Genomic DNA, 25774 nt, shown 5'->3' with positions numbered 1-25774 from the left:
TTATATTGTGTTACAGAACAAAATAATGTCATTTTAAGAGTTGTATTATTCTTAAGACACAATTTAAATTTAAATAAAGTTCTTTCAACAATGAATTCTATTGATTATGCTATTCAGTTCACTTTTGAACTTGAGACTTGCAATTCTCTTCCGTTTCTCGACATTCTGGTCACACGTAACACATCCAACTTCAGTACTACAGTTTACCGTAAACCTTCATCGGTTTGCCTTCCACCACACTTTAAATCATGTCATCCGACTAAACAAAAGTTAGCTTCATTTTATTCCTACGTTTTCCGTGCTCTTCAAGTTTGCTCCTCCAAATTAGCCCTTGATGAAGAACTAAATTATTTAAAAGCAATAGCTATTGACAGGGGCTTTTCACCCAACATTATTAATCAAGCAGTTAAAAAATTCTCATCTGAACACACTAAAAGCCACACTCTTATTTTAGGAGATTATAAAAATTCTGTTGTCATTCCCTTCTTTCCATCAATTAGCTATAAAGTTGCACATATTTTGCAGAAATTTAACTTTCGGGTTGTTTATTCTCCCATCAATAAAATTCCAACTTCTATACTCAAGGACCCCATTCCGGATATGAATTCCTGGGGTATTTATAGGATTCCTTGCCAGTGTGGTTTAATTTACATTGGCCAAACTAAGAGAGCCTTAAAATTTCGCGTCAAAGAACATGAGGCATATGTTAGAAAAAAGGAAACACGGAAGTCTTCTGTTGCTCAACATTGTTGGTCCGAAAATCAAACTTTCAATTTTTCTGCTGCCAAAATTATTTAAAAAACATCTTCCATTGGAGAACTGGATTTTCTAGAGGCATTTCACATTCATAAAAATCTTTCTGTTCTAGTTAACGATCTTAATTCCAATCCAAATTTGCCTTCGGCTTTTAGCGAAATTATGTTTTAGTTCTGGGTTCGCCAACAGATGGCGCCACTTGCTTATTCTTGTCCAGGCTTTCTTATCTCATCTAATCATTATTTCCTATCTTGTTCATTTGCGGTTTTGCAGCTGAAGATGATGGTTCAGTAAAACCATCGAAACTAGTCCTGTGAAAATTTTGTAGGCATAACGCTGATTTTTGTTGTTTGACTTCTGAATTTGTATTATTCTGTTTAAAAAATATAAAACTAAATACCCATTTTTCTTATATTGCTGTATATAATATTCTTCATATTATTCATAAACTAACTGTAATCCAAGTGATTGAAATCAGCATTTTTTTTGCAGAAATTTGAGCAACTTAATTGAAAATTAACTAAAGAATACGATAAAAGATGCCATCTTCCAGTAATGAGGATAAAGGTATTGAAACAGCGAATGTGAAAAAAATTTCCTTGAAAAAATATGTCATTAAAGTCTTTATGGACTCAACTGTGAGTGTTGTGTCAAGCATCTTATGTACTGCCGATATTCGTCGGAAAATATTCCGAACTTTAGTGCTTTTGTTTTGTCTTACTGGTTTCCTGTACCAATGTGTCACCTTTCTACAATATGCTTTTCAGTATCCTACGGATCTGGAGATTGCCATAGATAAACCAACCAGTATAGAAGTTCCAGCTTACACTTTCTGTAACGATAATCCGTAAGTATGTTCCCTGAAAATGTCTTAAACATTACATTACTCTTAAAATAATCTAATATAAGGTGCATTCATAAAGTTCTAGGACTAGATTAAAAAAATCTGATGTGTACACCACACAACTTCCTTGTACGGAATATTAAATTATACGCATTTTTTCTTGAATTTCATTTAAACTGATTGGATTGAATTAAATCTACTTCGTCGATAGCGCATAAACCACAATAGAACAAATGCACTCTTTAAAATTAACTATATTTGTTTACTATAACGACACTCTGAATGCACAAAATTTATATCATTTGAAGAATTATCGTTGCCACATGTTCTATTCAAATACTATAATAAAGCTAAAATGTTGTATGAAAGAAATTAAGCCAACAAAACAGAAAAGAAACAGTTTTTCACAGACGATTTAGTATTTCTCATTCAATTAATTCAGTTCTCACTTCGCGGCAAGGCAAAAATACATAAAAACTCGAAATATCTGCATTAAAAATTATGAAGTAAATCTTAAACACTTATTTCCTCGAAAAAATTCAAGAAAGGATTAAGCATGAGTTCCAAATGTAAACAAATATGTCCGCCATGTTATTTAAAACTTAACCGCACTTAAACAGCTTTTAAATTGTTGATAATTCTAAAACTATTGCATACAGATTTACTAAAGACATAAAAACCTTAACCGGAAGATAAAAACAACATAATTCAATCATTTTTAAAGCAAAAAATGTACAATTTATAAACATATAAGAGTAAAGAAACTGAGATCACTGAGCCGGGTAACAGAGTGGATATATATATAAATATATTTATATACGTTTGGTGCGGCCGATTGCAACCAAAATACGAGGTGCACATCAACATGTTATAGCAGTCCTATATACAAAATTTCTACGTCTGAGGCTACTCGTTTTTGAGTCGTACGAGATACGTACGTAGGTATGTACATACATTCATACAGATGCTACGAAAAATTCTCTTCAGAATTAATTTTAAAGCAGTTTTATAATTTTTTTGGAGGAAAAGAGTCTTTTATTCTTTCCTTACGTACAGATATCACGCAAAAACATCGTTAAATTGCATTCGATAGCGGTCAAAATGGATATTTTCGTTGAAATATGTTACCTGAAACTTTTCGCGATTACAATACTTCCTTTTTACTTCGTACAAGGAAGTAGAAAACAGCTAACGTGAACGACGTTAATTGACAATATTTATTAGCCTCTTGAAAATAGCTTTTAATTAAATATCATTTGCTTACGGGCAAAATTTCTGTGCAAGGTTGCTTATAGTATACATACCTATGTAATTGTTTACAAATATGGGATATAAAAATTATACATAGTTAGTAGTAAATTCCACATAGTTTATACATAAAATTATGCTAGTATCGAGTAGAACAAATTTATTACATTTCATAATTATGGGCTAAACCTCATATAACAGAAGCTATATTATCTTTTCTAAAATCATGCAGATACAACATTCACATGATTCGTCAAAATTGCTTAAAATTTTAATCAGCTAGTTCAAAAAAATCACTCATGCAAGCAGGAAATTCACATTTTTTGAAATCTCAGTTCAAAACGGAATTACCTGGAATCCTGTTCGTACATTTCTGTTTTAAAATTAATAATAAATTACTTTTATATTATAAGTAAAAATATATTTATGCAAAATTGCATATAAAAATTTTAATATAATATCCAAAACATTTTAATGCGAGGAATTTGAAATTTAAATCCTAACAAACCATTTGGTTTTTTTTAACAAAAGTTTAGAAATATGTTTTACCTTAACTTTGGTTGTAGAGCAAATTCCTGCATGCGAATTGTTTTAAAATACTTGAAAGCAATCGAGTCTTAATAAAAAATCTTAAAATGACCCAACAGTTTTAGGGAATAAAAGACTAAAAAATTACCTAATAATATATGCATACAATACACCTAATTATCACACCGAGAAAACCCCTCTAAATAAACTCTTTACCTAGAAAAATCATTAGCTCTAGATAATATTTTAGCAATTCTAGAAGGTATGTTTAATTGCAAAAGCTTTCTCCTTTTGAAAATTTAAGACAACCACAGGGATACAATAGGTACACAAAATTATTAAACTAAATTTACTTAGCTAAATAACTTACTACTAACATAAATAAAATAGTATGGCAAAGTGTAGTAGAGGCATGTAAAGAAAATATGTTTTGACTACAGTAAGTAATCTTAATATAATCCGGCAAGATATAATATAGTCAGGTAAAGAAAAGTATGTTTTGACGCCGAATTGGCCACTTCGAAACGACGGCTGCGAAAACGCAGCGGCAAATAATCCCATTCTCCATTCATAGCAGTATCTCTCCCCTTTTAGAATTTTAGTATGTAACTTTAAAAATGCTGCTCACTAATGTAAAAAATTTAGTTTACAGTTTTTGCTTCATGTATTTCAAAATTTTTACTAAGCTTTCGAAAACATGGATGAAGTACTACGAAGTAAACATTTAAATGCAGGGACTATCAGAATGTGTAATTTAAACAGTTTTCAATGGAATCTAATTTTTTAACCTTTGAAGAAATTCATATTTACATTACGAAACAGTATTATTCACCATGTTTCATATTTTAAGTATGTAAAATAATTTTAGAAGTTTACAGTCTAGAAGTCATTATTTAGTCTTTATCTTCTTCATATTCCTCCACCTTTGGTTCTTTAATAGATGGAGGATTCCCGAAAAAACTATATTGCGTTTACTAACATTAAATTATTATTGATTAATGTAATAATTACTGGATACAATTTTATTGCACTCCTGTCACTTAAATTCTCCATCGATATTTTAGCAACACAGAAGTAATTCCATGCCTGGCCTATCATGCTGTTAAGTGCATTTAATAATAACTAATTTTATGCTCATTGCAAACTGCTAATGCTGCTGTAATTTGTGATAATTTTGAAAAGCATTTTAATAATGTGACCGAAAAAAACTTTTATTTTACTTACAAAGCGTTTTTTTACTAGCATGTTTAAAACAGTGGAAAACGAATGCGCCAGGAAAGCATATCAACGGAGAGATTTTAACCAGTAGGTTTAGTGAGAAATCACTCGTATCCACTCCATTTTCTTCTTCGTAATGGTTGCGAAGATGTTAATGACATTCCCAGAAGAAATCACTGTTCTTAGCCCTGAACGGATCAGAATATCCGAAAAGTTATAAAACATCATATCCTTTCTCTACAAATGATAGCTCAATGTTCAGTTCGTTACAAAGACACTGCTCAAAAACTATCGTCAAAGATCTCGGAGAGAAAGCTAAATATGCTCTTTTTTTGTCTTTTATCTATTGACTGCAGAAGCGGAAGAAGATCGTAATTCTACTTGAAATGGTTCAATGAAATTATGACTGAAGATGAAAAACTGGCACTTAATTTATGTGCTTGGATTGGAGAAGGTCCACCGCAGGCGTAAAATTTCTTCATGACGTCAATAAAATTATGATTGACAATACTTCCTTTTTACTTCGGACAAGGAAGTAAAAAGATTTACGTCAGATTATAAAATACTTAATTTAATTCACCGTTTTTTTTAAATTCGTTTTTATACAGCATTCAGTCCTTGTGTAACTGACTGTTTATTATTGGAAAAGCAATGAGCAAAATTTTATCTTATATTTTTACAATTCAGAGTTATTGTACTAATTTATTTTTTATAATGTTACAGTTATTGGTTTTTATATAAGAAAAAGGTAAACAATATATAGAATTAAATATAGGTACATCAATAAATGTATGCATGCATGTAATATATGTATTTATGGCAAATATTACTACACACTATACAGTGTTATTTTATGATTTAATATTTATTACTTTATCGAGGATAACAATGTGAATTTAATTTATATCGCCCTTTCGATGTAAGCAATAAATAAGTTAATTAAATATTTCAGACGTCATTATCAAGTTGCCTTTATTTTTTTTTAATTTTCTTTTCTAGAATTATGAGAACCAAGTTTTGTGCAAAATATCCCGATCACTGTACTTTAGCTGATAAAACTATTTGCAAGAGATATCCACATTATTGCAGAGCAGTAGAAACAGAAGAAATTTGGGTAAGAAATTCATTTCGATTTCGTATATTTTTCTTTACTTCTGCCGCTGAGTAGAAAGTTTTCAAAAGATTAATACTGCTTATATTAAGTGAAATATATTTAATAATTTTATATTTAGTTGCAAAATATCTAAAACCTCACTGTGTTACTCAGTAATTTTATTCTGAAGCTAAAAGAAATAATGGTGAATGAAGCCATTTATAAGAGGCAAATAGCTGTCCTAACCACATTATCATTTATGGAAGCTGTTTCAGAACTGTACATACCTCTTCTCTTGGTTTGTCATTTCATTCATTGTGTCATTCAAAGATACAGACAACAGCTTTTCACCAGCAATTTTCGAAATTTTTTCATATTCTCATCCATTGACATTCTTCAAATGGCCATGTCTTGGAAGTAATTTCGAGTATAAGTGCAAATACTTGCTACATGCGTTCAGATGATCCAACAAGTAAAAGAAAACTGCCTCGGGAAGTTCGTAGGAAAAGAATTCTCTATGCTTAGATCAAAGTATTACATGCTTACATACAGACAGTTTCGAAATAAGAATGACAATATATGAAACTGCAGCGAAATATCGCTAGACAGTCGGACTTTTGCAGGTATCAGGAATTTCAATAATCCGCAGCTTCTTTATTCACCACGGAAAATTGATGATGTTTTCAACAAAAGTAACATGTTTTTTGCTGAAATCATAAATGTGTTAGGAAGTGCATAAGAAAAAAATTTAGTAATGAGAATTTTGTTACAAATTTTATTGTTTGAAGTCAATATAATGTAGAATTTAGTTTCATTTCGGTTATTATGCAATAAATTTTACGTTTTGTTTATGCAATTAAAAAAATGATTCATGTACTAAATTTAAGTCCTGAAAAACAAAAATGGGATATGTGCCGAGTTCTAAAGTTTGAATAAATAAAATTTATTTGCATTATCTTCTTTTAATTGCAAGAGAAATAAGTATGCTGTACACTTAAGCAAATAAAAAACAATTAGCTCATTTAGCATTGTTAAAAGCTGTCGTGTTTCGCATTATATTTTCCTAAAAAGATTAATTTCTTAATAGCCTAATATTCTTGAAATGCAATGGTATAAACAGAAATAAAAATTGCCTTCCTTTGCATTTGTATTTCACCAGCGAAGGTGGATAAGTGGAAAAGAAAAGTTGCCTGGACGGGTTATGGCATCATTCAATCGTCCAGATGCAATGGTTCCTTGCGCAAGAACATCCTGCATTATGAATGCGCACATGGATCGGAAAATGTTCCATAAAACGAACTCTGTCTCGCATAACGAAAACGCCCAAATATTATCACATATTAACTCTCATTAAATGTGAAGATACGTTTCACCTTCTGTTTGATGACATTAAATGCAGAAAATGTGTCTGTACATAAAAAAGACAATGAGCAGAGAAGAGGAGGGGTAAACAGATGTCTTAACATCAGGCAAGCGCTGGAAAACCCCAACACTATTCAAATATGAACATTTAAATTCAGAACAACGTTTTTTTGATGAGTAGTACAACAAAATTCTCCATTCTTAGTCAACCACGAAGAATCTTCTGACGAAGTGAGAAGAGGTCCATTCCACAGAAATGGTATAGCAATCATCCTAAATTGAACAAATAGCAGACTTTTACTCCTACCATGCCATGAACTACTTGAAGAGGAAAGTGAAACTTTAAGGAATTTCATGAAACCTACATATATCCCTAAAAAACCAAATGTAGATAGGAATGTGCAGGTAGGAATGGCACAAATAAGTCTTCCACCCCTTAGGGAAGTCTAAGAAGGAGCATCCCAAATTAAACTGAAAATTTATTATCTTCGAACAGTACTGTAGGTAACTATTTTTGTAATTAATTGAATTACTAAATTCCTAGCATTAGGAGTACGAATGTATCTAGATTCTACGTCGCTTGAATTAAATACAAATAAAAACATATCTAAAAACTGCGATTTGAACGGCTTACTAACATTTTCACAAAATTCGAGTTTCCAAACACAATTAATTTTTTTTCTTCTGAGCATTGCTGTTAAAAGACAAACATAAATAAACAAACAGTAGCAGCACGCTCATCAATCTTATGTAATGGCTGCGTTCCAAAATCTCTGATAGAAGCAGATAGCTATCTCTTGACCAAAATCTTTTGATAATAGTACATGATTATTATGCTCTAAATGTTGCACCTGTTTCATACTATCCGTTATAGATGGATAATTAGATAAAATCCTTATTTATGTCGAACGGTTTTATCTATTAGTCTAACATGTATTCGCTCGAATACTTACTAAAGAATAAAAGCATTTCTCTGTGCTTTCTTGGGCTGAAACATTAACCAAGAATACAGATCCTGTATCATGATTTATTTTCAAAGATTTCTGTCTTCGAAAATTCTTATTGTTCCAGCAAACTTATCTCCCCCAAAATAAATCAGCGTCGCATTTCAACTGATGTTCTAGATTTCATCAGTTGCTTTTATGTGAATATTGCTGTATTAAAATTAGAAGTTTCTCTTCCATTCGATTAACCTCTTCCATTCTTCTGCTATGTGAATGAGGCCATACACGGAATTAGGTTTTTAAGCCCCGTGTACACTTCTAATGCATCAGTTGATAAGTCAACACTAGGTACTGGATTTGCTAGTAAATCGATATTATTTTGTATGTTATTCAGTAAATGACATATATTAATATAATATATACTGTTTTTTTTTACTTCCACTAACCAGTGCGTTAGAAGAACTCTCGTAAATTTCATATCTAGCTTAAATTTTATAGGCAACCATTAGTGTTACAATTAATAAAACTTAATCATTGGTATTGCATTTGATAAAACGTAATATTGGAATATTTCGTTACGTAAACTTTATACAGTGCTGACATTATAGGAATTCTTGTTTGAGAAACTAATAAATCAAAATAAAATTTTAAGTGACAAAATTAAGAATGGTTCAAAGCATCGTATAAAACAGCGGCGGACTATTTATTCTGATATTCTGCAATATTCGTCTTCATCCCGATATCAAAACCTGAAACTGCAAAATTTACGGAATTTCAAATAAATCCGATAAACTACAATTGCGATGTAAGTTGTGGAATGAATTGACCACATTCTCACAAATAAAATAGGTGCTACTAAATTAAAATAAAAAAAATTCAATTCCTAATAAAATCGTATTTCATGAGTAATCATTTGTGATAAATAAATAAATATTAACAAAAACATTACAGGAAATACTCTCAGAGACCTCAGAGACATTTTATAGCGCATGACTTACTTTGTAAAACAAAATTATTGTTACGAGTTTTGTATATGTGTAAATAATGTTAGTGAAATTTTCGTATCTTTTGTGTGAACAAAATGAAAACTGAACATGAATAATCTGAAGAGCCGAAACATAAAGCATGAAAAATGGACCAACTTGTAACATAAAAAATCTGTACTTGTAGCATAAAAAAAATCTGACCAGACGAAGATCTGCCAGAAAACTAAGATTACAGGGACACGTCTATTTAAAATTGAGGCAAATGGCTATCTTGCTAAATTGGGGAAACAAAAAACAAACAAAAAATATAATCAGGTGACGCTTGAGCAGTTCTGTACCTGGTGCAGGTCTTAAAATCTGTTTGCCGTTGTTCATAGGAGAGTGTACTCCAGTGCCCATAGTCGAAACGTGCTATGCAAGTCTGCTGGCTTCTATGGCTGCCAAAACGTAGCGCACCACCAGGGCGAACATTCGAGTACCAGTCTTGTATTCAAAGTATGCTTCAGAGATCATTGATTTCCTTATATTCGGGAGAACACCTCACTATAAGTTCAAAACATATCTGCCTGGTGCAGATAAAGCAGTAGGTTTTGCCAAAGAATCTGCAATATCGTTGCCACTAATGCCCATATAGGAGAGAATCCATTGGATATGCCTCTCGGAATTAACTGAAAGCATAGAAAATAAGTTTAGGATAGAGAGTCCAGCCCTGTCCGCAACCTTTCTCCAACCGCTTAGATGTTGAATTGAGGATTAACTGTGAGTTAGTATCCATATATCTACAAATAAAGATTCAACAATATTCTAAACATACCTCGAACTTCTTTCGATAGCAATGAGCTCAGATCTGAATACATAGCAATAATTTGAATTTCTGTTTTTAAATCTAAAATTAGAAGTAGAAGCTCTGATAAAGATACAACTACCAGAATGGCTTTGATCACTCTTATAGTAATGATGTGAAATGTTTGTGCAAATAAGAAAGTATATCCTGTAATGAGAAGAATATTACTGGAATAAGTCTTTTGAAAAGCATAATATGATAATATTACTGTAATGATGTGAAATGTTTGAGTAATTAAGTAATGATGTGAAATGTTTGTGCAAATAAGAAAGTATATCCTGTAATGAGAAGAATATTACTGGAATAAGGGTTTTGAAAAGCATAATATGATAATATTACTGAATATTTTAATGTGCTAGTCTTTCACTTCCTTATACTTCAAAAATGGTATACACTTCATCCTTATACATTGCATAATTTCTCCCTCCTGATTTTCAAGCACTAAATTTTCCAGAAAAAAAGGGGAATACAAGAGTAAATACAATGCTTTATTTTAGCTGTAATTAATTGTAATTTATAAAGTTTTGAATTCAACGGAATTACAATTTGATTTTTCTAGTAACAGAAAGCTACCGTGGTCTACCTGATCCCAAGATTAAATCACAGGTTTCGTTAATTCTTTAAAGCTTGTAAAAAAAAACTAACAGCTTTTTTCAGTGATTTCTAATTGCCCTTGAACTTCACATACATGTTTAAAATGCAATTTACATATGCCTGAGTTCATACCATTAATTCAAAAGTTAACGAAAAAATTATTATCTCACTTAGTATCTAATAACTAATGAAATGACAAAAAAATTGAAATTTCTATATACGTATTACTATTTAAAATGAAATTTATAGAGAATCTACCATATGAGAATACTATATGGGAATTTATCATGTTTAATACAAGCACACGCTTCAGTATAAAAGAATGAAAGATTTCTATGATTTCAATAAAAGAATCTCTTAATAACATTTTCGGCATAACGTTTTATTCCATTTTTACTTTCTTGTACGAAGTGAAGGAAGTATTGTAATCGCGAAAAATTTCGGATATCATATTACAACGAAAATAGCGATTTTGATGGCTCTCGAATCTATTTGAACAATGTTTTTGCGTGATATCTGTACGTACGCACAGAATAAAGACTCTTTTTTCCAAAACGGATTGTAAAGTGGATTTAAAATTCATTGTGAAGAGATTTCGTTACCAAATGGAGTGTATTTAAGTTTTATGAAACTTTACGTAAACAACTGAAAATAGTACAAAATAAAACAAAACAAAAAAGAAAAAAAAATTTATCTCCCTCTGTTTAACGCTTCAAACAGAACTTGTCAAAGGAAAATCTTTTGAAGCCTTAAACCAAGTTGATTAATGAGTTGCGAGAACATGTTTCATTCTTCTGAATCATTTGAGACTCAAAACCACTTTATTAGAATCAAATATTCACTTTAGAACAACATTTTGGTGGTCCTCGAATGTTGACATCTTTTCCCTGCAAATATTCGCACCAACAAAAGGCCAAAAATAATATAAAAATGTTAAAAAAACCAAACATAAAAACATAAAAAACAAAAATTAATATTAAAAAAAAAGCTGAAAATGAAAAATAAAAAAATGAAAATTGCAAAAAAAACGTAAAACCGCCCAGACGGTATAGTAGTTAGGGTCGCCTGACTGCGATATCGAAGACCTGGGTCAGGCGACCCTGGGTTCGAAGCCCGGAGAAGGCGTGGTTGTAACTGTCCGTCCCTTCATAGGAGACAATGGTGGCCCACCTATTAGGTGCCTCCATAAGAGACTACCGCATCTGTCCTTAGTATAGATTAATGGACTGTGTTAAAAAATTGTAACTGTTTACAATCTGCCATTGGGAAAAAAACTTAAAAAGGCCAAATAAACTAATTATTAAAATAATTTACATCAAGAGGAAAACACTAAGAATAAGGAATTTTTTTTTCAAAATTGAAAGAAAAACTTAATATACACTGCTCGACATTGAAAATGCAACGCCAAGAAGGAGCGATCAGAAAGTGATGAAATTTGAAAAAAAAAAGACAGAGACAGCCAGCAGCAATAAGTGATTTTTATTTCAAAATGATAGTCAGAATACAAAGCGAGAACGGCGTCGGCTCAGTAGGATGTAGGACCACCCCGGACAGCGATGCACGAACAAACACGTCTAAACATAGAGTCAATAAGATTGCGGATGGTGTCCTGAAGGATCGCTCTCCATTCTCTTTCAACCATTTGCCACAGTTCGTCTTCTGAACCGGGCAGGGGCAGAGTCTGCAAACGGCGTCCGGTCACATCCCACACATGTTCGATTGGTGACTGGCCAGGGAAGCATTTGTATACATTGCAGAGCATGTTGGGAGATGCGAGCACTGTGTGGTCAGGCGTTATCCTGATGAAAAATTGCATTAGGCAGCCCCTGAAGGTAGGGGATTGTCGCCGGCCTCAGTACATTATCCAAGCCAAGTATCGTTGGGCCGTCATAGTGCCCTGAATACAAACTAGAGGTGACTTGGAATCGTAGGCAACAGCGCTCCAAACCATTATGCCACGTTGTCGCGCGGTGGGGCGTTCCACACTTACTGCCGGATTAGATTTGTCTCCACGCCGACGCCACACACGTATGCGGCGACTGTCACTGGATAAACAGAAGCGTGACTTATCTGAGAACACGACGTTTCGCCATTCTCTCATACACATCGCTCCAGTCCGGCACCATTCTAAACGTTGGCTTCTATGCTGTGGGGTCAATGGCAGTCTTCTTAAGGGACGCCGTGAGTGCAGGCCACGTTCAACCAATCGACGGGAAATGGTTCTGGACGATACGGGAACATCCAGGGTATCTCGCATGTGCTGCAGAATCGTGGTGCAAGTGACTTGCGGGACCGACACAGCTTCTCGGCGGATGCGTCGATCCACGCCTGGTGAAGTCACTTTGGCTGCACCTGAAAGTCTCCTACTTCCCACGTTTTCTTGTTCCAACCATGTTCGTCATAGTCGATGCACCGTGCTCGCATCCATGTGGGTCAAACCGCCCTTCTCAGTCCGATCACCATACCCCTCATAAAATCATATGCTTTCGTTTCCAGCCTATCTGGGCTGGAAATGCCTTCGTTGACGGCGGCCTGGCGTTCTCTCCAATTAGACGTATCCTCCGGGACAAAAACCAACTTTGTTCGATAATTCGGCTGGCAGAAATAACGACACGAATATTGCCTATTCTGGCACGTTCCTTCCCTTATATCTTACTTCACGTGCGTCGGAGAGCCGCGGATTTCACATAATTCGCATAACTCAGTGACGTGCGTCTACTCTAAAATTTGCATAAATTTCTAACCCGTCCTTCTTGGTGTTGTATTTTCAATGTCGAGCAGTATATATATATATATAGTATATATATATATATATATATATATACTGTGTTACCTGGCTTGATGGTATCAGATTTTTTTTATTTTTATACGTTGATAAACTGTGCTTTTCTTGCTCTAAAAATGATTGATTGTTGTCCTTATATTACGGTTAAGATTTTAAGCCTTTAGTTAATCAGCATGCAATAGTTGTAGAATTATCAACAATTTAAAAATGACGCTGCCAAGCCTAACGAATAACCCTTTATTAACAATTGAAACTGTTACTAGATTAGTGAATTAAGTCAGTTTTCGTACCAACTTCATTGTCGTTTTGCAAAGTACGATTAAATGTAACCTTGCAGTTTGCGCACGGAAAAATCTGCCTTCCTCAGCACCGGCCGAATTGTTTGTTTTTGCCTAGAAACTTTAATTCTAATTGTAATTTTTTAAACCGTTTTCATCTGTGTTTGATGTTCTATGCTTTTTTGTATTTTACAATTTTTAATAAAGACGTTTTGAGTTTTTACGTGGTTTTAGAAAAACTAAGTAGTAGGTTGAAATTCTAATGCAAATATACATAGTGCATTTTGATGCTTGTTTGTTCACCTTGTATTTCTTTCAGATTCCTAAAAAGGAATATTATCTTTGGGATCACAATATGACGTTAGAAGAATTTGTAGAGTTAGGCCAGAACTTAACTGATTTTTTTAATGGCATTGGTGGGTAAGTACACAGAAAATGTTTTATATTCTATATAAAGGAAAAGTTTCGAAGAAGCAACAGAAATTTCAGCTTATTAGCCTATTGTGCAGGTTAAAGTAAAATTGTGTAATTTGTTGGGGATATTTAATTGATATTTGAATAATACACTCTTTTGCCCCCTCCAAAAAAAAAAAAAAAAAAAAAAAAAAAAAAAGAAAACACGAAGAAAGTAAAGATTTCTAATCTCTGTTGATGGTTCGAGCAGTTCATTTATTTACTATCTAAACGCAGGTTGGGACAAGCAGATAAATAAAACAGAGTCAAAGTATCTTACCTTATTAATAGGTAATCCATCTTGCTGTATGTAAGAAGCACAATTATTATTATTAGCATACAAAAAACATATTTTTCACTTATGAGAAAAAAACAAATATTTAGCAACGGTACAAGCGTTATCAGCTCTACATAGCAGAATGCATAAGAATGATTCATACAGGAAGAGAAGTTTAGTTTTCTTTTTTTTTCGATTGAGTCCAATTCCAGTTATAGGGGGTGAGGAGAAATAACGTCGGACGAAACAGCTTTATCGCTTTCGTTTTCAGTGGTGGTTGTTCCACAGTCTCATCATGTGATGTATTATGCCAGGCTTTCTGCAATTTTTGCTCTAGATCTGGGTCATTTTCGGGTGCCCGAATCCGACGGCCTGCAGTTTCCCATACATCTTAGATTGGTGAAACGTCTGGTGACCTTGCTGGACAAGGAAGAGAGTCAACAGCTCGGAGGCAGTCCAGAAGCATGCGAATCTTTTAAGGGGTCTAACATTACATTGATGGAAAATGGCTCGAGCATGGCGTGCCGTGAAGGGCAACACAAACACCCTCAGGATGTTATTAACAAATGGTTGAGCTGTTAAAGTTGTTTGCAGGATGACTATTTTTGACATACTGTAGTAAGAGATAGCACGCGATAACATAACACCAGGTGTAATGGCTATGTGCGTCTGCAAATAAAAGCTGATTGGGGCATCTCCAAACATGGATCCGGTGGTCATCTGCTCCAAGAAAGATTCATTGTTGAAGACGATGCGAAGCCATTCTGCTGGCAGCCACGATGATCGGCTACGACACTACTCTTGACGACACTGTCTATGTTGTGGGGTGAGAGACAGCCGTTTTAAAGGTCTCTGTGAGCACAACTCCTAGCGCAGTGAGATGGTAGAAGGTGTCACAGGTGATATGAAAAAGACTGTATCACGTTGAATAGCAAACAATAATGCTATTGGCTGTTGCACAGCCATCCGATCTTGCTTCACATTCGTGCACCTTTGCCCTCCTGAGCCTTGATTCCGTCAATGAGAATCTTGCAGCAACTATTGTTACTGACGCGTTTACAGAACCGTGTCTGAACGGTGCAGGTAATGGCCCATTTCTCTGTATGAGAAAAGTATTTCAAAGTCATCCAGTTGTCTGTAAAGTCTTGAACAACTTCGGAACGGCATTATTGGTTATATCTCCATGGAGTTGCATCACCCATGATGAGAAAAGATAAATCCATCCGCAGTTGTTCCTGTTTTATACGATGGTATTTGCGCAGTAAAAAAACTTGTGGTATGGATACTTACTGGCGTTCAAAATTTAATTATTTGCATACTTGGTGTGAACGAACTAGCCTAAAATTTTTGAGATGATCGTTATTATTTTAAGGATGCTTCCCCCTTTCCCCAAAAGGGTATATTCACATTTAAGGATATAGCAAAGCATATTTTGAAATTCAAAATATACCCCTAGTGTAAAAGTGCCTTTTTGTTGAATTTTAAATTCTTCGTTTGTGTGTTTCTCTTCCAGTTTTACGTCAATAATAAATTCATTGAACACATGTAAAGTAAGCATTAAGTAAAGTTTATTGCTTATCATAATTTATTAAAAAAATTCAACTCAGTAATACCCTTTGAAAACATGATACTATAACATCAACAAGAGCAAAGCGTCCTCGGGATAGTTGTGTTCAAATATTTAATAATAATACAGAGCCTCCACTACGAAAGCAGTGATCATATACAAATTTAGAGCCCATATGTCTTCGAGTTTACTAACCGGAAGCATTGGTGAAACTCAAATATTAACAAAGGGCTAATTCATAGATTAATTGCAGGGAGACTCTGGCATCGTGGATGGTTGCCCTGGCACCTGCCCTTCTTGCCGACCATTTTTGTATTTGGAGTAGTGCTTCTAAAAAGAAGCAGAATAGTTTAAATTAGGGGTCTTCAACTCATAGCCCGCGAGCCATGGATGACTCGCTGAAGGCATTTTAGTGGCCCTACATTTGAATTTGAAGAAGAATTGAAGAATTTTAAAAAATTTGGATTTCAAGAAAAATTGCCTTGTTAATTTTTTGTTTTATGAAAACTTTTGTCTCTTATTCTTGATTTAAAACATTTTATTGACATGCCTGATATTATTTGAGATAAAATTAGCTGAAAAAGACGAATTTTTCAAAAATTTCGCTTTATCTTTTATGTAATTTATTTTATGTAATATGCGTTCCAACTGAATTTCAAATGGAATTTATAGATTTACAATGTTATTCTGCAGTGAAAATGCAATGAATTTTTTTTTGAAAATCCACACATTAATTGATTTTTATTCAAAGTGCGTGACCGAAGACAAGTATCCAGAAATTTATAAACATGCACTTTTCATGTCTTCTGTCTTTGGCAGCACTTACGCATGTCAACAGCTTTTTAGTAAAATGAAAATCCTAAAATCAAAAACAAGAACACGGCTAAGAAACACACTTTTGGAGAAAATTTATTTTGCGGTTTTGCAGCTGAAGATGATGGTTCGGTAAAACCATCGAAACTAGTCCTGTGAAAATTTTGTAAATTAACGCTGATTTTTGTTGTTTGGCATCTGAATTAGTATTTATTCGGCGTGTTATTGTGTCTTAACTACCTATTCTCTTAGAATCAATGGTATTCTTGCAAAAAAAACTTCTCTTTTTTATATAAATTTTCTGACTACACTATTTTTTGGCTTATGTGCGGCCCGCGGATGCTTATGAATTTATTGATGTGGCTCTCGGGCGTGAAAGGTTGAAGACCCCTAGTTTAAATGAATAATCAATATAGTTCTCAAAGAATCTTAGACTGTACGCCTTTGCTTAAGGCAATGGCATACAGAATTTCTTTCCAATGGATTCCAGCCCACTGTGGAATTATGGAAAAAGTTGATACATTGGTTACAACGAACTTTTATAATGCAGCGCATTAATCGACCGCTTTCATTCCATACGACTAAATTGTTTGCTAAACTGACTCTTAAGAAAATTCTTAAGCAAGGTAAGAAACGTGCTATGGATAAGAGTTGGAGGATTCTGGGGAAAGAGATAACTTCATTCCCAGTTTTCCAAGAAAGACAGCGGTAGCTCTATTTAGGCGTCTGACCAGACATGACTGTTTGCGAGACCAATTCTATAGAATAAAAGTGGTGGATTCCCCAAACTGTATTTTGTGTGACTCCAATCAGCCTATGATTCTTGAGCATTTAAATAATTGTACTGCACTTTCCCGATGTAAGGACATTGTTAAAATGTACTGGAGAGCCTGTGAACTAATGGCTTAAGCGCTAATGTTTGGCATTTGCAAAATAAATAAATAAATAACGTCCCAGAAAAGAGTTACCACTAGACTAGTCGCAGTGGTCTCTTATTCCTAACACGTCTAAGCGGCACAACACGTTACTGTATTTGTAGCATATTTTGATTCTGAAACAACATATAATTGCTGAAATTGCAATGAGATACCGCTATTATGATGCCCTTAGTGATATTTTGCAATATATAAATATAATCTTGATCTCAACTTCGCGAATATTACGATTTTATAATTGCGCTGAACAAACTCTGTAACATATATTAAATTAAAGGTAACGAAGGGATTACGACTAATATATCTTTAAATTAATGTATCAAATTGAAATTTTCGCGATCCAAAAATTTTGCTTTGCGATCTCATTTGGGGATGCGACGGACAGTATAAGGAATATTGTTTTATAAAATCAAGGAGCAACTCAATCAATTTATTATTATTAGAGTTCGGAAAGACATTACACGTTATAGTACTGAGGTTGTGATGATGGAACTTCGCAAAAGAACTCTGATTTCATAATCAAAATCGGCACCGCCAAAAAAAGTAAAAATAATTATTCTTCTGCAGCAAAATACGCTTATGTCGCAAATATTTTATTTCAAAGTTCTTGATAGTCACAAATTTTTGTATTTTAGGCAATTTCGTAAAATAAGACCAAAAATAAAATGAAAAGAGTTTTAAATTTATTCCAAATCGAACTAAAATAGCAAGGTTCATATTTGTATTATTTGTGCATATAAAATTATGAATTTGGTATTTCAGATACCAAGATATTCAAGAAGAAAACGTTGAAGGACCTTTCTTGAGGACAAAAGGGATGATTTCTGGAAGTCGCCTAGGATGTTACAGTATAAACTCTTTAGTTGACAGTCCACAAGAAGCAAAACAATATAAACAAAATTCTCTATGTACGTATATATACGATTCCTGAGTGATGAATTTTAGATAGTGTATACATTGTTGTTTTCTGTACATTAATATGAATAGTCTAATCAATGAATCAACTGTACAAATACGAATATATTTGTAAAGTTACGAAACAACTATACAAATTCTTCGACTGAAGCACACGAAAATTATCATTTTAATTTTACCTCAAAGAAACCGATTACACAAGATTAATGTAATGGAATTATGTTTGCCACTCTTAGTTTGAGAACTTACTTCTAAATGTTGCAGTATTTTGTAATTAAGCTTCCTGTTACCATGAGTCCATTAATGATCAATGGATATTGCCATTCCACTAATAAATCTTTCATTCATCTACCAAGAAAAGATTATCGTATTGATAATTTTATAGTCTTTCCTCTGTTTAAAGTAATTAAAACACAATTATCCTTAGAAAATCTTTGTCAATGATGAGTTTTGCCCACCAGCAGCCAATCGGTAAAAAGGCAGCTGAACACTAATAGTTCGGTCCGGGGTTTGAGTCCCAGGGAACGAGCTGCCTGAATGGGCGTTTTCGTGCTTTTCCCCATGTGTAATGTGGATACGAGTCAGTTTCCCTTAGAAAGACCTCGCGAGGCATTTCTCCCTTTCCGTTTAGTGTCTAAGGGAGGAGCACACAGTAAGTAAAAAAATTCGCAAGATTTTCCTAGAAGCGTTTGCCAATGAAGAAGTGTTAAGACAACTGAGGCACAAATTCTTTCAGATGGATTTGCTGCATAGATGATTGCGTGCATACCAGTCAGTTTCTTTTAGAAAGACACCATGAAGGTTGTTCTGAACACTGATAGTTCCACCCAGGCACAAATGTGAACTGAACACTGATAGTTCGAAGCAGACACAAATTCTTGCAGACGGATTGCTGCATAGGTGCTTGCGTGCATACCAACCAGTTTCCTTTAGAAAGACACCACGAAGGTGATTCTCCCTTCACGCAAATGACTTCGTGTGTTTTCGTATTAAAATAATCTAAAGTAACCTAGCAAAATGTCAATCTACCCAAAAGAAATGACACAGTTCTATATCTCTAATTCTACTGAGACGATTGACGAAATTTAACTTGCAATTCTCATATCTCGAAAACGCGGCTTAGGATATATGTTAGATTTAAATATAGCATTATTCTAATACAGGTATTTTGACGTAAAATCGAACTTTTCTGAAACGTCATACCAATATATCTCCATGTTTCGATTCTACGTTTTAAATTATGTCAAAATTCCAAGTTTTGGTAAAAACCGCACTAGTAGATTTAAAAAAAAAATTTAACTCTCAAATTTTAGATACTGAATGTTAATTTAAGATACAACAGAATACTTAAATACTTACAAAAGTTGATCTCCTCTTTTTCTACCTTGCTTACTGTTTTTTCTAAATGGAATTTCTAATTCTTGTTTCATTCATTCAGTGCACTCTAAGTAACAGATTTCATAAAGCTTACGAAGGTCAAGTTTGGGCCAGTTCAGCATATGCATCAAAATCAAATCAATCAATCGGGTTTCTCATATGCGAATTGGATGCTTATGTATGTTATGATTCATATAAAATGGAAAATCTCCTACCAGCCCGTGTGAGAACTGAAACTTATAAATAACCCCTCTAATATGGTATTATAGATCAACAATATGTGGGCTTTATTTATCGGATGTTTTCAGGAAAGTGAAGCCATATAGGTATGCTTCCAGATTAGAACAATATTTTTGCAGAAATAATTAGTTACTGCTGTAATATTATGTTAAACTCTTCAAGAACTGATGTAATTTTTCATTTTATAGATTTAAATTTGCGTGACCGCAAGCTGATTATAATTAAGTTTTAATCACATTTGTCAATTAATAAGTAGTTTCGTAAATTTAGTTTAACATCATTTTTAGTTAAAGATATCAACTAGCTAAAAGTCGCAAAGTAAGGCAGAAGATAATTTAAAATGTAAAGCTGATTTGATTAAAAGGCGAGGTCAACCTACTTACCCAAATCAATGTTTAGCCATAAGTTCACATTAGAACCAGCCTTTGCACAATAAACGATGTCCGGCCCTTTTTCTTATATAGATCACATATATTATAAAACGATATAAACTAGTACATCAATTTAATTAATCAAATAAATCTAAAAACTCAGGAAAATTAAGGCGAAGGAAGCGAATAAAAAAGAGGTTAAAAACTATAAAAATAATGCATGAAATAAGATGTAAAAGGATAATTTCTTTATACATTAGATCTGGACACAAATCAAAAAATAATGCCAAATGGAACTGACTTATAATACTTTGCCTACATTTAAATCGAGGTGTCTAAATATGGAAATTATAAGAGATTTATTCATAAGTTTATATAGTATCAGTCTTACCTGTTAGGCAATATTATCGGGAGTATGTTCCACAAAAGAAGGTAACATGCCAAAAAGAATGAAGCACAAAATACAACATAAGCACAAAATTTTTTTAAGACTTCTGGTATCTGAGCATAAATAGAATCCTCTGTAGCCATTATACATCGTTTTCGCACTCTTCGTTATTTTTTGCCTTTTTTGCCTTTGCCGAGTTTTGCTACGCAAAAAGTGACACTAATTTATTCTAACATTGCCCCTGTTTTGCTAATGATACTAATACCAGTTATAATTCATTCCTGAAAAACTGAAGTTCAGCTTTAGGAATAGATATAGTCATAATATCAAAACCATTTGCTGTGTTGAAAGGTAACAGAGTTTTATAATTCTTTTCTTATGCAAGTCGCGTACATGATGAAATTTTGTGTCAATATGTTTTGTAGGCGATCTATACTTTTCAAATTCTACAAGTTTATTGTTGACTGATTATCTTCAAAAAACTTTTATCGGTAAAGTCTGGGGTAGATGTAAATCTTCTGCTAAATTTAACAGCCACTTGTTCTTGTGTAGCTTGTGAGAGAGAAACATATTCAGTTTCTGTTGAGGATAAAGAGAAGCGTGTTTTTGTTTTTTCTTGAAAACCACGAAATGAAAATTCTGCCTAATAAAATTACACTTTCTGACATGGATTTTCTATGTTCAATATCTTGTCCCAATCACCATTTGAACAAACTGATGGTTTTTCTCTCGATGAAATATGTATAGATAAATGTTTTGTTGTATTCAAATATCTAATGATTCTTTTTGCAGCATTACAGTCTTTTTGACGCTGATTATTACATCATCTTCTAAGTATGTGAGTTGAAGCTGTGATATCTGGTCTTGCGAGAGACTCTATGTATATAAAAGACTTCTGATGGCTTGTCGAAATTTATCATTTTGAAGGTAGATTTTTTTCCTGATTTAGACTATAATAATGTGTTTCCATTGGCGAGCTAGTAGGTTTTGCTTCTTCAAGTTTAAATTGCTTGACAGGCTGATTAATTTTATTTTTCTGAGATAAGAGATAACTCCCATCTTCATTTCGATTTATTTTCATGCCTAAAAATGTTTTGCTTTACCTGGATGTGTTATTTGATAACGTTTCTTTAAATCGTATTACTTGAAGAACTCGTCCTTCTTTTTTAAAACTTATTAGAATATCATGGACATACACAATTACATTGATTCTTTTATCACAGTCCTTTTTTGTGAAAAGGCACGAATCTGCTTTGCTTTGATTGAACCCAATATTCTTCAGTGTCTTTTCAATTTCTGCATTCCAGTAAGTTTCTGTTTGAGATCATAAATTGCCTTTAGTTAACAAATTTTATTTCTATCTTCCGGAACTTCGAATTCCTTCTGGTTGTTCCATGTATATTTCTTTATTTAACTTGGCATGCAGAAATGCTGTTTTAACACCTAGTTGATGAACTTTTGCATTATTATATGCTACTCATGCTTTATTTTGTGTTTTATCATATTACCAGTTTCATCGTATTTGGTTTTGAACACCCATTTACTGCCTATGAGCAACGCCTTCGCAGGGAATCGAACCACGGACCTTTGGAATACGCGCCCAGCTTGCAGACCATCACGCCACGAAGGCATGTTAGGAAGGCGGGAGAAATACTTTATAAGCTTTCTGGATTTTTATTTCGAGATAATGTTGATCCTCCGTCTTCTGCTTTATAGGAGAATCAATCTGGTGGAATACCTTTAGTTGTTCTACTAGAAATCCTTCTTTCTACGTTTTCTTCTTCACTTTTAATTAATTTTTCAGATACTTTTGAATTTTCTATACAGCTACCATCAAGACGTGTTTCTTCATTATTTTCTTCAGCCCTTTCCAAGATATCAAAGTGAATTAATTATAAATCTTTAGTATTATTTTGTACATGTTTGTCGGATATTGGCGTGTTTTCTGAAAATTTAACAGTTCTACTAACTATTATTTGTCTTTCACCTGCATACATCCTGTACCTTTTGCATCGTAAATTGTATCCTGCGAATATTCCTTCTTACTCTTTGTTGTCTAATTTTCACCGCTTTTGTTTGTTCACAAAATGGTATGCTTTACATCCAAATACACGTAAATGGCTTCAGCCCAGAAGCCTTTCGGTAATTTTGAATTTAATAGCATAGGTTTTGTTGTTTCTAATAAAGAATGATTTTTCTTTCAGCGAAGCCATTCTGTGCTGGGCAATAAGGAACTGAATTTTGATGAAAAATACGAAGTTTCTTTAAATAATTTTCAATAGTTTCATTACAATATTCGGACCATTGCCAGATTTGAGAACCTTAATTTTCATTCTAAATTTATTTGCTTTTTATGCAGCAAACTGTTTAAGTTTACCTATTATTTCATCTTTTGAAACAATAGAATAAATTTGAGTATATCACGAATAGTCATCAATGAAAGTTAGGAAAATATCTTTTCCCTCCTAAGCTGTTAACTTCGATCGGCCCACACGAATCTGTATGCACTAGATCTTGATCTCATATCTGAAATTAATTTTTGGATAAGGTTTTTCTGTTAGTTTTGCTTTTATACATATCGACCATTCAACATTGTGAGTGCATTTGCTAAGTTTAATGCCGTCTGCTAGATTATTTTTCTCAAGTGTTTTTATCGCATCTATATTTCTGTGGCCTAAACTTTGATGTCATTTTAGTATGCAGTTTGTATTAAAATATGAAATACTATTAGCTAAATAAGTTTTTTCATCAACTGAGCATGCGATCAATTTATGTAAACCTTGTTGTGCATTGCCGTGGACTATAAGTATATTATTTCGTTTAATAGTACACTTATTACTATCAAATGTAACAATACAACCTTTGTTCGTACAACGATTGAACAAAAAGTAAGTTAATATCTAAATAAGGTATATATAATACATTTTCTAATTTTATTTGTGTTATCTGACCATTTAAATTTTGAATTTTAAATAACTTTGACTGTTTGTTATTTGAGTGTTTTATAACTTTGGAGTGTTTGTTATTTGATGTGCATTACTTTTATAATTTTTAGAATATTTTCTTACTCTGCTGTTTACATCTGCTTTGGGGAAAGTCCTCGCGTTGCGTTTTAAATGGAAATATTCATTTCTTGCATGATTATTTCTTTTACAATAAGCACAATATCGTGCAATATATTATTTTTATTTCTCTTTGCTTTTATCTTTTAAAGCAAATGAATCGCATTTTTGAGTTTGCTTAGTTTCCACACGTCTACAGTAATGATCTATTAATTCATTTTTAACAAAATCTAGCGGCAGTTCAGTTTCTGATTTACACTCTATTAAGATTATTAACGAGTTGTAAGAATTTAGTAAAGAGCATAGTAAAATTGCTAATAGGTTATTTCTTTTTATTTCTTCGCAGGGCTTAATTCCTAAAATTGGAAGTGCCGGAGCCCTATGAAAGACCGTCAGGAAAGAGGAACAAAAATAAATAATAATAATAATAAAAAATCTGAAATGTTTTAGATTTTAATTTACGTCCAAAGGGGCGTTTTTTAACATTTTGTGTGTTACCTTTCTTTATTAAATATCATGTTCCTCGCACTTAAACCATAAGATCCAGTGCAACAGCAATATCGCAAAATAGTTTTAAAACGAGCATATCTTTAGAATTTCCGATACAGAGACTCACGCGCTGGAGATAAAAATGTTTTTTTCTGCACAACGTTGACATTTCTCGCTTTGAAATCCTTGAGTTTGTTAATCAAAAATTCGTCAAAGTTTTAAAAAATAGGAAATCGATCATAAAACAAATTTCAAATTTCAAATTTGGTCTTCCACATGCTCATATTCGTTGGAGGATTACGTTATTCAAAATTCGATGACTCTATGTACCGTTGTTTTATCACAATACGAGAAATATACATACATTTATGCAGATTTTTCATTATTTAATTTCTTCAAATATAATGCAGGACTCTAACATTTTGTGGCAACAGTTTGAAAAGTGAACCGACATTTATGAGTCCGACGCAAAATGCCAAAACGAAACTAATAGTCCTTCGGGATTCAAATCCCTTTGGACTAATAAAAATGACTAATAAAATTATCACTAATTAAAAAATTAAATAATGAATTATTAAAATCATAAAATAATTAATTATTAAAATAATTAAATAATTAATGCTTAAAGTAACTAAATAGTTTAAATTAAAATTTAATAAAATATCAAGAGAAAAATAAAAATTTAATATGCAATTTTTAATATGATTTTATTATTAGAAATAAAATTTTTGAGATCAAATTTCTACTCTGGCACGCTCTGGTATAATAATGATTTATCCCCCAAACTAAGAAGTATCGGAGCCTAGGTCCGGTGGGCTCCGGCGCAATTTAAGCTCTGTTTCTTTGCCTATACTATGTAGCTTCTCAGTGAATTCTAATACTCCCTTGATGTGTTCGTGCGCTTTATAACTTTCATTATACTTAATAGAATATAATTTTCTGAGCCGAAGCAATTTATTTGTTAATTTTACACATTCGTAGATAGATTTTAACCTCCCTCATACTTCTTTAGGACATTTACTGTGCAAAACGTAGATAATTTGTGAATCCGAAATGTTAAAGCATATTAAAGCTTTGGCATTTAAGGTCGTTTTTCAACCATATATCACAATCAGTTTCTGTTTTTCTTTGAACACAACATTATCTAAGCCTTCTTTTATTAGAAGTTGTTCCATTCTAAATTTCTAAACTCAATAATTATCGATTGTTAACATTTCTATGTAAGCTGATTATTTAAGACTAGACTTTACTATTCGTTGCAATTATAATTTTAAACTTTGTAACTATTATTTTAATTTTATAAAATCTGATGTGTACACCACATAACTTCCTTGTACGGAATAATAAATTATACGCCTTTTTTCTTGCATTTCATTTAAACTTATTGGATTAAATTAAATCTACTTC

At 32.9% G+C, this 25774-nt stretch overlaps 1 protein-coding gene across 7 annotated transcripts in view; it reads left to right on the top strand.

The window, feature by feature from the left end:
- The window catches only part of LOC118194156 (epithelial sodium channel subunit alpha-like), a 120687-nt gene that overhangs the window by 47177 nt on the left and 47736 nt on the right, over positions 1-25774 (top strand). For 4 of the 7 annotated variants that reach the window (XM_035365351.2, XM_035365349.2, XM_035365348.2 and 1 more), the window contains exons 2-5: positions 1249-1603; positions 5594-5708; positions 13800-13900; positions 18288-18433. In XM_035365351.2, coding sequence (XP_035221242.1) covers positions 1296-1603; positions 5594-5708; positions 13800-13900; positions 18288-18433 — 670 coding nt within the window. In that variant the 5' untranslated portion in view covers positions 1249-1295. The remainder of the gene's footprint in view (positions 1-1248; positions 1604-5593; positions 5709-13799; positions 13901-18287; positions 18434-25774) is intronic. The other 3 variants (XM_035365352.2, XM_035365355.2, XM_035365353.2) reach the window with 3 other exon arrangements.

This window comes from Stegodyphus dumicola, chromosome 6, assembly GCF_044657685.1.
Source record: "Stegodyphus dumicola isolate Sdum_Otavi_A_Nest chromosome 6, ASM4465768v1".
Taxonomy (NCBI): Eukaryota; Metazoa; Arthropoda; class Arachnida; order Araneae; family Eresidae; genus Stegodyphus; species Stegodyphus dumicola.
Note: the sequence above shows the minus strand (reverse complement) of the source record. Positions and strands in the feature narration are given on the sequence as shown.